General features: G+C 44.5%; 1 protein-coding gene across 10 annotated transcripts in view; it reads right to left on the reverse strand.

Moving 5' to 3' along the window:
* The window catches only part of LOC121875177 (ATP-binding cassette sub-family C member 3-like), a 309,143-nt gene that overhangs the window by 23,862 nt on the left and 270,027 nt on the right, over positions 1 to 15,254 (reverse strand). For 9 of the 10 annotated variants that reach the window (XR_006090559.1, XM_042379616.1, XM_042379618.1 and 6 more), the window contains one exon: positions 12,161 to 12,319. Coding sequence is in view for 9 of the 10 variants with exons in the window: in XM_042379616.1 (XP_042235550.1) it covers positions 12,161 to 12,319 (159 nt within the window). In the remaining variant the exon portion in view is untranslated. Of the gene's footprint in view, positions 1 to 10,584; positions 10,988 to 12,160; positions 12,320 to 15,254 lie in introns of those variants that run through there. The other variant, XM_042379621.1, reaches the window with a different exon arrangement.

Here is a 15,254-nt window from a genome sequence, read left to right on the forward strand (position 1 = left end):
ACACCCTCAACCCATCTGTGTTCACCTGTCACACGGGCGACGCTACATCCCGTGATCCAGAGCTTCCTGACACAGGTAAGGACGTCACAGTCATCGGCACAAGACACCTCGACATTCTGGCGGATCCCTAAGAGCAGCTTGCAACCACTGGGCCAATCCCCTAGCAACGCCACCGCAGACGGTTTCTACAATGGCATCTGCTCTGGGTACATTTCAGGCCTCTACCCTAGGTAGCAGTCATGTTCTTGCCAGGATTCAGTCCACAAAGGTGTTCAGATGCCACTACTGTCTTATGGCCACTGTCAAGAGTTGGCCATAATATCTTCAGACTTCCCTAAGCCAATTCTGGAAATAAAACATGTCAACAGGTGCAAGGAGCTGCCCCTCCCACCCAATACGTCACCTTCTGCAGCCAGGGAGTTCTTCCTACTGCAATTCAAGGACGTGCTGGTTTCCAAGGAGGACCTCAAGATGGCTCCACTCAAGCCAACGGCTGGCTCCCCCATGAGAATTCACCTGAAGGATGACGCAGTACCTTTCGCCATCCACACACCGAGACAGATACCCTTCGCTTTCCAGAGCCAAGTTAAGAAGGAACTCGACTCTATGGTAGCCCAGGGGATCATTAAGCCTGCTGGTGACGACCCCTCGGATTGGTGTCACCCCATGGTAACAGTCGCCAAGAACATTACTGGAGTTCGTATCACCGTCGACCTCACCAAGCTGAATAGCCAAGTTTCCTGCCCGACCCACCCTTCACCGACACCCTTCGCCGCTATACGCAGTGTGGACCCGAAGGCAAGGTACTTTACTACAGCAGATGCCTTATGTGGGTACTGGCAGATGGAACTTGCTGAAGAAGATCAGCACCTCACGACGTTCATCACACCGTACGGCCGATTTCAGCACTGCAGAGGACCTATGGGTTTCGCGGCTACTGGCGATGCTTTCTGCCTCCGTGGTAACATGGCCCTTCAGGGTGTGGCGAACTGTGTCAAGGTCATCGACGACGTGCTCCTATATGACGAGGATTACTCCACGCATCTTGAGCGTATTCACCAGATGCTCACCAGGTGCCGCAAGTACGGGATCACCCTCAACAAGGATAAGTTTGTGGTCGCCGCACCTAGTGTGAACTTCTGTGGGTACACCCTCTCAGGCAAGGGCATCTCGGCTGATCCTGTAAAGGTCAGCGCGATCCGGGACTTCCCAACTCCTGCCAACCTGACCGACCTCCGCTCGTTCATGGGCCTGGTAAACCAGTTGGCTGAGTTCACCCCCACATTGCCGCTGCAGCACAGCCTCTATGCCCCCTGATGAGCCCCAAGAGAACATTCACCTGGACAGCTGACCATGATGAGGCATTCCGTCGCGTCAAGACAGCTCTCCTTAGCCCACCTGTTCTCGCTTCCTTCGACCCGGCCCTGCCAGTTGTCCTCCAGACTGATGCCTCTCGCCTCTTTGGGATTGGATATGCTCTGCTACAGGACCACGGCAATGGACGCCTTTGTCTGGTTCAGTGTGGCTCTCGGTTTCTCACTGACGCCGAGACTCGCTACACCACCATCGAACTGGAGCTGTTAGCCGCCGTCTGGGCCATGTCCAAATGTAGGTTGTATCTGATCGGCCTACAACACTTCAACCTCATGACGGATCATTGGCCACTCATCCCGATCCTGAACCACTACTCCTTGGATGCGGTCGAGAATCCCCGCCTCCAACGCCTTAAGGAGAAGATCTCGCCCTACCTCTTCACAGCTGTGTGGCATGCTGGCAAGCTGCTCTGCATCCCTGATGCTTTGTCACGAGCCCCAGTCAGCCACCCCACACCAGAGGATGAGATCGCATGTGCTGATGCTACTGCACACCTCAGGGCCGTAGTGACCGTGAACGCCGTCATCTCAGAAGAGTCTCCACCGCAGGACGCCGACAGGACTCTTCAGGAACTCCGAGCCGCGGCAAGAGCGGACCCTTCGTACATCCGTCTACTGACCTGCGTGACCTCGGGATTTCCCTCCAACCAGTACGACTTACACAGCTCTTTACTCCCATACTGGAAGATGCGGGACGACCTCTATGCTGATGGCGACCTCGTCTTGTACGGAGCAAGAGTTGTGGTTCCTGCCGCCCTCAGCCGCCGAACCCTAGCCCACCTGCACGACAGCCACAGGGGTGTGGAAGCTACGAAGCGCCGGGCGAGACAAGCTGTTTTTTGGCCAGGCATCGACTCCGACATCGCTAGTTCCGTTCAAGTCTGCGAGCCATGCCAGGTGCTGCAGCCTAGTCAGCAGCAGGAACCCCTCATGAACAATGACAACCCTACGAGGCCCTTTGAGTCCGTCTCTGCGGATTTCTTCGTTGTGGCGGGAAAGTCCTTTCTCGTCATCGCCGACCGGCTCTCAGGGTGGCCTGTTGTCGTTCCCTGCGGAGGCAACACTACTGCCTCTCATACAGTACGTATGTTCTGTCGCTACTTCCAGGAAGTTGGTGTCCCTCTCCGCCTGAGGACTGACGGCGGGCCCCAGTTCACCAGCAACGACTTCCGGGACTGCATGGAGCGATGGGGAGTTCATCATGTGGTGTCCTCGCCACATTATCCCCAGTCCAATGGACATGCCGAGGCTGCCATAAAGTCCGTCAAGCATCTCATCCTCAAGATGGCACCCTCAGGCAACATTGACTGTGAGAAGTTTGACCGGGGTTTATTGGAATTGCGGAATACCCCCAACTTCACAGGTCGCTCACCAGCACAGATGTTATACGGCCACCCACTACGGTCATGTGTCCCTGCCCATCCTGAGTCCTTCTCGAGGGAGTGGCAGGCCAGGACCGAGGACTGCGATCGTCGTGCAGCCGCCCGTGCTGACCAGGTAAAGGCACAGTACGATCAGCACGTCCGACCCCTTCCCAGGTTGAATATCGGGCAAACAGTTCGGATTCAAGACCCGACGTCTCACCGCTGGGACAAGGTCGGGGTTGTCATGGGCTGCGGCAAGACCAGGGATTACGAGGTTCGTCTCCCTAGTGGTCGGGTATGGTGGCGGAATCGCCGCTTCCTTCGTTCAGTACCGTCCCCTAGTGGTGAACCCCTCCCCCACATCCCTGTGAACCCTTGCTTGGACGAGAAAAGTAAGTCCTCATTCAGTGACCCCCCCAGTTTTCCCACGTCACTCTCAAAGGCTCCTGGAAAAAGAGTCCGCTCGAGATTGCACTACGAGCGTGAGGGGGGAGGGAGGTGTAGATATTTGAGACGAATATGGCTGTAATATGTAACTCTGTACTATTTACCATTATTGATTCAGGTCTCTGTATTATATGTTTTATAATCATACTCCCTTTTGTCACAAGTGTTAGTTCAGGCTTTGGGCACATGAGCGCTGTACGCGCATGCGCAGATAGAGATACCCAGAGAGATTCCAAGACAGGACGCTGTTTACCACTGTCTTAACTCCTTTTTGTGTTTGTACCAGAAATAGAACTTACAGACTTGACATCAGTGTGTTTCCTTTACCCCTGAGTGTAAGGACCACCTGAGTATCACACAAGTGTCACTGTGGTCTGAGCCAGGCACAGCACGGGTGATGAAGACATCTCGGCGATCTCTTTCTCTGACAATAATGTAGTCAATGAGATGCCAGTGTTTGGATCGTGGGTGTTGCCACGAACCCTTGAATTTGTCGGCCTGCCTAAACAAGGTGTTGGTGATAGTGAGGTTGTGTGCAGCACACTTGCTGAGGAGAAGTAGGCCGTTGGGATTACACTTGCATAGTCCATTTCTCCCTATGGTTCCCTGCCAAATGTTAGCATCTCTGCCAACTCTGGCATTGAAGTCACCAGGGAGCACAACCTTATATTCTCTGGGGATAGAGGTTAGCACTCTGCCGAGGTTGGCGTAAAAGGCCTCCTTGATGTCATCCTCTGCATCCAGTGTTGGGGCGTATGCACTGATGAAGAAGGCATCATGTGAGTGATTCAGTGGGACTCGAAGTGTCGTGAGGCGCTCGTTGATCCCAATAGGCACTTCAGTTAGCCTGTGTAGGATGCGTTGGCGGATGGCAAAAGCAACTCCATAAATGCGATTTCTTTCCACAGCAGGCTTACCCTTCCAGAAGGTGTAGCCAGACCCCTGTTTTGTGAATTGGTCCTCATCTGGCTGCTATGTCGATGTTATACCTAGCCAGCTCTTTAGCCTCAAGGGCAGTTCTTCTTTCAGGACACGCATGTGTGCCAGTATCCAAAAGGGTCCTGACATTCCATTCAGCGACCATAAGAGGTTGTATGGTTTGTTTTTGTTTGGATCTGTGATTTTGATTGTGTTTTCAACTGCTTAGTGATGACCTTACTGGGTGCGGTTGCCCAGTCAGGTTGGGCTTTAGGCAGGCTATGGTTAGGGCACCTTTCTAGCCCCCTCCCCATGTGGGGTGAGCAGAGTGGTTCCCCAAAAGGGCTGCTCAGTCGCAGAGACAGGACCAGATTGCACTGCTGCTTCGATCCCAGTGCATAAACGACCATCTTATCTGTGCCGCCCGTGCTGAGTTGTGACTGGAGACTCCCGGCAGTCATCTCTGCCTATCCCCGTCGCCATTCGTCTGTAGCCGAAAGACTTTAGAGGGTATAGGGGTTTTAATGATGATGAGAGATATGATGAACTGGATGATGGCTGTGCGTGAGTTGATTTATGTGGTGAGGCAGGAATGCAGACTGCAACCACACATCTTGGCTCTCCCTTTTCCTGATCCAGTGGTGCAAGTGTTGCAATGACTGGGGAGAGGGAGAGTCGCAATGGATTGCCGATAGCCCAGTTTGTTAGGTTTCGCCTTAGTAGCCTGTACATCAGGCATTGCCTTCGTCCGCCGGTGTAGTCGTTGGGTTTCCCTTGTGGTCACCTCTTCTGCCAACACCATCGTTGGGGTTTTGTTGGAGCTCTGTAAGCATGTCTGCCTGATGCGGGGCTCCACCGCAGATTTTTCATTTGGGGTTTACTCCCATAGCCTTAAACCTGCCAAGGTTAATCTACAAGGCAGCGGGGCAGTGGTTGGTAGGTGCCAGAACATGTTCTCATGCCAGTGGGCCTATGCGCCGTCCGTCTGGGGTCCACTGCTACTCTGAGATCACCTGCTGATTTAGCCTGTGCCCACGAGGCACCCAGTTACCGTGTGTTGCCACGAGGAGGCACAGCAGGAGTCTTAATGGGGAGGGGCTGTGTACTGGCAGGGGAAGACTTATGCAAGATGCTTCCCTGTTCACCAAGAGGGCTAGCCACTCTGCGTGTGGCTGCACACACACACACAAAAAAAGAAAAAATTAAAGACCACAAAAAAGTCAGGAATTAAGACAGCAAGCATCCAGAGTGAAGGTCTTATTGTATGAAAATTTGCTTGTGTGTGACTGCGTGGTGGTGATTTAAAGATCAGCTGTTGAGGAGTGCTTGACAGCACCGGTGCATCTTACCACTTCTTTCCACTCCATTTCTCTAATCCCCTATACCTTTCTGCTTTCCCACTCCATATTCTAAAATGTTATGTTCGGTAAAGTTGAAGGGATGAAATGTTGGTCATTTATACTTGCACTTATCACAATCTTCCTCAAAAAATACTTTAGCTTTCATCTTTATTCAAGGCATTTTTGCGGTTTCTGGTTACCTCTAGAATTACTAATTAGAGGTGAACTGGAAGCAACATTCATAAATGTTTATGGGTTAAGTTCTCAAACCCAAATGGTCTTTTCTCCATTTACTAAGAAAATAAACTATTGCACAATAACTGGGATATCACTGTAATTAATGCTATGAGCTGTGAGTGTTAAAAAGCTTACATATGACTAGCTTCTTTGAGCTCACGTCTCGGAATAGGGAGTTGAACTGACGATAGCCGGATACTTTATTGATGACTCTGCGGTCTAGGTGTGAGGGAGCAGTGGGAATGCAACGGACCATCCAGATATCTAAATGACCTTCTTATAAGACCTACTAGTTTGATTGCCTGATGCACCTTCTTCTCACAATAGCCCGACAACTTAAGTTCATTGACAACATACACACCCAGGTCCTTTTCACATTTGGTCTCAATTAATGCTGTTTCTTTGTGCTGTTGGGACATGTGATACATCTCCTTACTATTGGTGCGACCCAGGTGCAGAGAGACCTTTCTGCAACTCTTCACAGTCTGTTTGGATCTTAATTTCACTAATTAACTTAGCAATGTCTGCAAACATTTGTATGGAGGAGTGTATAGCTTCTGGCATGTCATTAATGAAGCAGACAAACAACAACAGGCCCAATACACTGCCCTGTGGTACTCCGCTAGTCATAAGTACACATGACGATTTCATCCCATTTATCACCACACACTACTTATGGTCATGCAGAAACTCTCTGATCCATGCTAGGACACTTCCCTGAATCCAGTACCCTTCCAATTTAATTCTCAGCCTTTCATGGGGTACACTGTCAAAAGCCTTGACAAAACCTAGATTTATATTTTCGATATTTCTGCCTTGTTCTAGAATTTGCATTTAATGAAAAAAAAGTAAGAAATGTTGATACTGGAGTCAATAAAATCAGTTCAAATTAAGATAGACACCATTTTTTTCCACAAATAATTCTGAATACTTTATTTAAAAGCTTGGTTAAATAAGTATATTTTAACCCCTACACCCCGGTCGACGTTCAGGAACGCGTGCCTTTTCATGACATTGTTTGAATGCCCAGCGCGGGTTATCAGGTTCCAGCATGATTATTTGCGTGTCACGCCACAGGGAAGCTTCCTGAATGTAAGTACTGTACCTACTTTTGTTTGTTTCATTTTCATTATTTGTCCATTTTATCAGGTTGTATCAAAGTAACAATGCTTAAAGTACAGTGGTCCCTCGGTTAACGAGCGCCTCGGTTAACGAGATTTTGGTTAATGAGTTACCTTCCATAAGATTCTTAACTTCGGCTAACGAGCAACCCCTCGATTAACAAGTTTCTTACGAACAGACCACAACAAGTTTTGGCTTGCACTGGGCAGTCCACCAGCTGTAGTATTAGTCCCCCAATACAGTACAGTTAACCCTCACTTTACGCGGTTAATGTAACCCGGAGGGTCCCGCGTAAAGTGAGAAACGCGTAAAGTGAATAACATAACATATGGGATTAATTGAAATGGAGTCCGGGCCGATCCCCAAACTCCACTTTTTGACGACACACAACTATGTTGTAGTAAAAATATTATCTTAACTTTATGATGGTATGCACACACAATTAATAATTAAGAGAAATATCAATAATATTAGGTTTTTTAACACTTACATTAGTAGAAAAAATGGCTGGGCACACGGGGATGGGCGGTTGGTTCCGAGGCAGAGGGCAGATTATTGGCCCTCACCTGTGTCACTTGTATCAATTGTATCACTATCCACCACAGAGGCTTGCAGGGCCTCTTTGTCAAACTCCCCAAAGTCCATATAAGTCCATATCCTCACCATAATTATCACTATCACTGACTTGGGCCGGCTGTGGTGGGTGGCGGGTGAAGAACTGGTAATGTTTTGATGACTGGGCGACCTTGTGCGCACCATGTTCGCGCCGCTTACACAACATGGCGGATGGCGGGAGGTTTGGATCCAAAAATGGCGCGGCTCGCCAGCAGCTCTCCGCGTAAATGGGTACACGCCCCTCGGAATGTGAGCATCCTGGGTTCTGGCAGGGCACCGCGTAAACGTGGAAACGCGGAATGTGGGACCGCATAAAGTGAGGGTTAACTGTAATCGGTTCTAGGGCTTAAATTCCTTACTATTTTAGTAAAGTATCAAGAAGTTTATACTACTCAATAATTTTAAAAGTTTAATATTAATTTTTGTAGTAATTTTAACAATTATTGAACATAATTGAAGGTAATGAAACTAGTTTTATGTGCGCCATCCAGCCTGGCAACACACCAAACAAGCGTTAGTTTCTCTCTGTTTTCAGTGGAGGTAACATCTTGCTTGAGACTCTCTTCAACTAAATGCTTTTTTTCTGTGTTTCTAAGCAAATTATTGGTCATTTTGAAATTTATTTTACATATTGACAATATATAGCGCAGTGCAGTGTTATTTTAAAGAAAATATTCTTTATTTACAGCCAGTTTAGACTTAAAATATCACGTGTTGAGATTGTTTGAATCCAGCATGGGGCCTAAGAGATCAAGAAAAGTGATTTCAATCCAAACCAAGCAGGAAATTATAAAAAAAAACGTGAAGAAGGCATTAGGACAAATGCGCTATGCAAAGAATATGGCATGTCGACATCAACTGTGCCGACAATTCTTGCACAGAAAGACAAATTTAAAGAAGTGAAAGTGAGAGACAAATCTACCAGTGTTTAAAAGTAGATCCCTAATTGCAGAAACAGAGAGGTTACTTATCATCTGGATTAGGGAGAAACAGATGAAAGGTGATTCAGTTTCTACTGAATTTATTTGTGAAAGAGCTAGGGAGATTTACGAACATTTAAAGGCAGATCAACCTGGTTCTTCAGGCACAGAAGTTGAAGATTTTAGGGCCAGCAAAGGCTGATTCGAAAAATTTAAGAAAAGGAGTGACATTTTTAGTGTTGTTAGGCATGGTGAGGCTGCTAGTGCTGATAAGGAAGGGGCAGCAAAGTTTTTAGTGGAGTTTAAAGAACTGGTGGAAGAAGAAAATTATCTTCCACAGCAAGTGTTCAATGTGGACGAAACTGGGCTGTTCTGGAAAAAGATGCCCAAAAGAACGTTCATCACCCGAGACGAAGCCTCTTTACCTGGGCATAAACCCATGAAAGACCGTCTCACTCTATTGCTTGGTGCCAATGCTTCAGGAGATTTCCGACTGAAGTAGGGTTGCCATACGTCCCTATTTTCCCGGACATGTCCTCCATTTAGGTCTCGAAATCTTCATCCGGGAGGAATTTTTTAAATTCTTTTAAAGTCCGGAACTTCAGCTTCCATCATTTTCTCCACGGAAAGAAACATGAAACTGTAATGACGAGAGAGAGAGAGAGAGAGAGAGAAACTGTGAGAGAGGGGAGGTGGAAACAGTAGAGATCTTGTTCAGTTTTCGTCAGCTGATAAGTCACGTGTACGCCTGTACGGTGTTGTCAACTTAGCTGCTAGCAGTTTTTGGGGTAACCTGTAGTGCCATGTACTGCTTTTCTTTGTTCTTCAGCCACGCGCATTATAGTTTTTTTTGTATTTAGTGCTATTACAGCCATAAATGAAATGATGAAAGTATACCATTTTTTCTTATGGCTTTTTTACACTGTAGCATTTGTTTTTCTTGTGCTGAATTTAAGGCATTTTAGCAATTTTCAACCATAATCTAGCCACTTTCGCTATATTATTTACGTGTGTCGACAACTATGACGGTGACCGGTGGTTGGCCAGTCTTTAACCTGCAGTGACAGTGTTTGATCTTAGTCTTTGTTGTGAGTTTGTCGCTTGGTGCCACAGCCAGTGCTTACGATTTGTTGTACTTTTCCAGACATGTATCATTGCCATGACTGATAAAGCAAAGCAAATAGAAGGATGTCAAACAGAACGTCCTTTTTAATGTTCAGATATGGCAACCCTAGACTGAAGCCTATGCTTGTCTACCACTCTGAGAACCCCAGGGTGTTCAAACAACAAAAAGTGGTAAGAGGAAAGCTTGGAGTTTATTGGAAGTCCAACCGTAAGGCATGAGTGACAAGACAGCTCTTTAATGAATGGGCTGTTGAGGTGTTTTGCCCTTCTGTGAAGAGCTACCTAACCACCAATAAACTCCCTTTAAATGCTCTTCTCCTCATGGATAATGCTCCTGGTCATGACCCTGACCTTGCCAGAACTTTGGAGTATCAATTTGACTTTGTGAAAGTGTTGTTTTTGCCTCCAAACACTACATCAATCATACAGCCAATGGACCAGAATGTGATCAGCAACTTCAAGAGGTTGTACATGAAGAAAATGTTTAGGAGGTGTCATCAGGCAACTTCCAATGATCCTGAACTAACACCGAAACATTTCTGGAAGACACAATTCAACATCCTGGAGGCTGTAAAATTGATTGTGTCATCATGGCAATAAGTCTCCAATAGATCCCTTAATTCTTCATGGAAAGCACTGCTTTAACACTGTATTTTTGGCTGATTTTGTTCTGGTACAGTAATGTAGAGCATTGCACAACACAAATTGTCCACAAAAACAGCAGCTAGCAAGGGAACAACCTTCTACAATGGCAGCAGAATATGAACTGAGCGATCCAAACAGCTAGGCCGCCCACGTCCCTGTCATGTGGGGATGGGTTGGAGCATGATGCAATCTTTTGGAATGCCCTGAAAATTTATTCCCAGACCCAGAAATAAAACTGTGTTGAGATTTTCCCAGAAATTTTCTTGGAATTTTCAGAAAATGTACCTAATTTTCAACCTTGGAATTTGTTCCCAAACCCGGAATTGAGAAATTTTCCGGAAAAATTCTGAGCAAATTTCAATTCCAGCTAATGGAGTGTTTCACTTAAGAGGGATTCTGGCTAATGGAGATACACCTGTATTACTTATTAGCATTGAAAATATTAGGTGGTTCCCAAAGAACTTTTACGATTTTAACCTCAAAAGTTTCCTCACCCTTGCTGTACAGGCTGCTGGCTAGGGGATCAAGGTCTCCACACTCTCCCCATAATGCACATCAGGGTTCATCTGTTAGAGTTCAGCAGTTCCCAAACTTTTTAGGCCACACATCCCTTTCCAAGCTCGGGCAGAGTTGGTGCACCCTACCACTTTTCATTGTAACACACTTATGTATAAACAGTGTACTATAAATGAGCACATGTCAAACAACCAATGTTATGACGTCTTTGGAACATGAATATTGTTACGTCGCTACTTACCTATTAATGTAAAGGATGTGTCTGCATTTTAGCACAAAAGTCAGTGAAGTTGGAAGCAATTGAGACAGTTTCACTCTTAAGTCTTTCTCAGCATCTAACCTCTGACGATACTTTGTCTTCACTGCTGTTAGCACAGAAAAACCAGCTTCACATAAGTACGTAGTAACAAAGGGCATCAATACACTCAAGGCTCTCTCTGATAAGGCTGTTCGTGAAATGACAGATGTGGGACTGGGGGGGAAACTACAAATGGATTGTGTATCCAGGTCTGAGATGAGTTCCAGATGGGAAAATAACTTTGTAGCTGTTGGCCCAGTTGCTTGAGGTGTCCTGTTATTAGGCCTATCACATGCTCATGTAAGACACTTTCATTTGTTTCAATAAAGTCTTGTAGCATTGGAAAATAGTTAAGGGAATTTAAATTGATGCAGCTTGACCAGAATGTCAGTTTTTTAATCATTGCTTAAATCTTGTCGTGTGTGTTGAACACTGTGGCATTGAGGCCTTGGAGACAAATTCGATTCATTCAAAGCAAAAAAATGTCTGTCAAGTATGCTAGTTTCTGCAACCAGTCCTCTTCATGCAGGCAAGATGATAAATCACATGAGTTGTCCACAAAAAATTGCTGAACTTCGTATCTCAATTCCAAAAGCCTTGTCAGAATTCTGCCGTATGACAACCAGCGCACCTAAGTGTGCAAGAGAAGTGTCTTGTGTTCACTGCCCATTTCGTTGCAGAATAAAAAAAATTCTTGAATTTAGCAGTCGAGTTTTAATAAAGTCTTGAACGATAACAATTCCAAAATGAGCATAAATGTAACTCTGCCAGCTGGAGGGGTGCAGAGGGTGAGTCCTTGGCCATTCTCAATTCAAAATGTGTTAATATGTTTGCGTTTATATTAAGATAAATTTAATAATTCCTCATTATTCTCTATTTCTCGTGCACACCCTGAGGCCAGCTCACGCACCCTTGGTCACAGTTTGGGAAAAGCTGTGTTCGACCATTTGGTAACGTGGAGAGAGAAAAAATAAAAAATAAAATAAAATCACATTAACATTTATGGATTCCCTATTCCCCAAAATTGGAATGCGGTAACACGAAACTTCTACGGATGATGACTGCCGTCCCTACATGTAACTTCTACTGTTGATGGCTGCTATTTAAGATTAAAAGATAGTAACTTCATTTAAAATAATGAGTTATGCTGCCTACTGAAGACCCCTTATGTTGTGAGTAAAAGAGTAGGTGCAGCTAACAAAATGTACCATATCAGAACAAAGAATGTATACTTAAGAACCTGTGGTATAATGCTGAGGCAGCTTCTTAAATCATGGAGACCAAGCTTGGAAATGTTGATGCCATCAATTTCAATAGTACCACCATCAGCCTCAATAATTCTAAACAAAGCAAGTGTTAGGGATGACTTGCCAGCTCCTGTCCTCCCTACAATGCCAACCTGCAAAAAATATTTATGAAAAGTTGGTACTGTACTGTATATAAGTTTAGAGGCCAAAATAATGAGCATCCCATCATATTTAACAACAGTAAACTCTCCCAGCATGATACACACAAAAAATAGATAAATTACAAAGTGTCGGTGAATCATTCAACATGATCCTTCTGTCAATACTGTACTACCACTACTAGTCCCTGAGGGTGAAGGCCTATATGACCCACACATTAGTAGTGTGCAAAAGTGAATTAAGTTGAGAAGTTCAAGGAAGTAAATATGAGACTTCAAGATTTAAAAGATAAGGAGCTGTAATGTGGGGTCATACAGATAATGATATACTGGAGGCTGCCAGAGAGGTACACAGAAACAAAAACAAGATATAAAAAGAGAGAAACATCATGGTGGAATGTAGATACAGTATTAGACATTTATGGAATGAAGGAGTCTGTAAAGACATTTTAAGTTTGTCTGCAGATAGTGAAAAATAGAAGATATTGAAGTAAGAGTTAAATGTGCTTATGGGGAAGAACAGGGAAGGTTTAGGAAAGAAAAGGAAAAGCACTTATAAAATACAGGGTATTTATACAAAGACAAGTCATAGAGATATGCTTAGAAAAGAAATGTATATAATGTACTCATGGACTTAGGAGAAAGCATAAGGGTTAGTAAATATGAGAGTCCTATGGGAAGTGATCACAACAATTCAATGAAGTCTGTCAAGAATTGTTATGAAAGAGCACCACAAGTGTTAGTGGCTTACAATACCAGAAGTGTGTTGGGTGAGTAATGTCACCATGGTTATTTATGGAAGCAACAACAGGTGACTGGGCATCTAACACTCTTGGGTTTAGGGAGGTGTTGTCCAGTGAGACGCTCGGGGTCTGGCTTGTTACTCACCTCACAGCATTTGACTTCACCACACGAGATAATTGTACGTAATAATTAATAGCAAGCTTGCTGTTTGAGATAAAATGGTGGGATTTGTTTCATTAGCATTGTAAATAAATTATCTACAAACAGGTTTGTATAATTAATCATGATAAAAAAAATTATTTCTATCCGTAAATGCGAGTAGAACAAAAAAATTTTTTTTACGGTTAATAAAAATGTTCACACATCACTTTAAACCTTCGTTATTTCATGTGATTACAATATGAACTTTAATCCATTATAAAGCATGCAGGTTTAGCAAAAAATATTTATATTAGAAAAATTGAAAAAAAAAAAAATATTTCACAAGGTAATAGTGGTGTAAATTGTATGTTCTGATGAGCACGCCCAAGCCGGGTAAAGATTATAGGTATTAATTTTTTCCCTCTGAGTGCAAAAGATAATTGTATATACAGTAGAACGTCGATTTAAAGCGATTCAATTTAAGATTATTGATTTAAAGCGACACCCACAATTAAGGACAATGTTTTAATTTAAAGCGAATCTCTCCTATTTTGAGCAAGTCAATATGGCGCATCATATTTTAAAATTCACACCTAATGTTTCTCTGGGCATGCTACACTGTCCCAAGGACAAAGCTGTACTGTATATCTACTCAAAATAAGGATTACTAAAATATTTGTCTAGTGCAAACTATAGCATGATTATATTCAAATTAATCACTATCTTATAAGAATTCCAGCAATGTAAATTATATTCTGCCCAGTCACTTCTGTGACATTATATGAAAAAACCCCTCAATCTAAAGGACATGAATAAACAAATAAATACTTCACTAGCTCTTCGGCGACAACTTTCAAACATGTCACCTCCCCTTCCTCCCGCTCCCTCCCTCTCCCCCCATCTGCCCAGCCAGGGTTTTAGGCTTACAGTTTTATCTTATATAATATCACAGACTAGAGTTAGGAGAATATAATTTGCATTGCTAGAATCCGTGCAAGACCGCGAATAATTTGAATATAAACGCCATATATTTTGCACAAGAGATAAAAATTTAAGCCATATGTAATAAGTGTCAAATGTGAACTATAGCATTTTTATATTCAAATTAATCACTATCTTAAAAGAATTCCAGCAATGTAAATTGAACTGTATTCTCCCCGGTCAGTTCTGCGACATTTTATAAACAAAAAACAAAAACTCAATCTAATGAACATAAATAAACAAACAAATACTTCACTAGACCTTCGGCCCCAACTGTCAAACGTGTCACTTTTTACTTTTATCCTCTTCACCACTGATCGGCTTGTTAGCTGCTTGAGCGATTGGTTACGTCTCTGTTTCTTTTCCTTTTCTTTTATCCTCCTCACCAAATGATCGGCTCGTTAGCTGCTTGGGCGATCGGTCACGTCTCTGTTACGCACTGTTGGCAAGTACTGGGCATGCACCGGCTCCTGAATATACCTGTACCTGCTCCAGTGTTGGTCAAGTCTTGTCTTGAAAGAGCTCACACTCAGTAACGTCACAACACTTTCTGGTAGAGTGTTCTAAGAGTTCACAACTCTCACTCCTAAAAAGTTTGCCCTCACAGTTTTCTGGACTTGCAGCTTCTTCAATCTTGAGCTGTGACCCCTTGTGGGGCGAGCGTCCTCCAGCTCCAAGTAAGGACACTCAACTGGGTAGTACCCCCTGAGATGCCCCCTTGCCCGTCTGTAGTATAAGCTAGGCAAGTTCAGGCGGTCCAATCTCTCAGGGTAGCTGAGGTGCCGAAGTGCAGGCACCAGTCTGGTGGCCCTCCTTTGAACATTTTCAACCAACTGACAGTCCCTAGCATACCTCGGGGACCAGACGGGGTGACAATACTCCAGATGGGGAAGCACTTCACTGTTGAAGATCGTTACGAGGGACGGACCGTCTAGTTATCTGAACGACCTGATCATAAACCCCAATAATTTATTTGCCTGATTTATCTTCTTCTCGCAATGGCCCGAGAACTTCAGCTCATTGTCAACAAACACACCTAGGTCCTTCACACATTCAGTCTCAG

Source organism: Homarus americanus, unplaced genomic scaffold (assembly GCF_018991925.1).
Source record: "Homarus americanus isolate GMGI-L3 unplaced genomic scaffold, GMGI_Hamer_2.0 scaffold36970, whole genome shotgun sequence".
NCBI classification, from domain to species: domain Eukaryota; kingdom Metazoa; phylum Arthropoda; class Malacostraca; order Decapoda; family Nephropidae; genus Homarus; species Homarus americanus.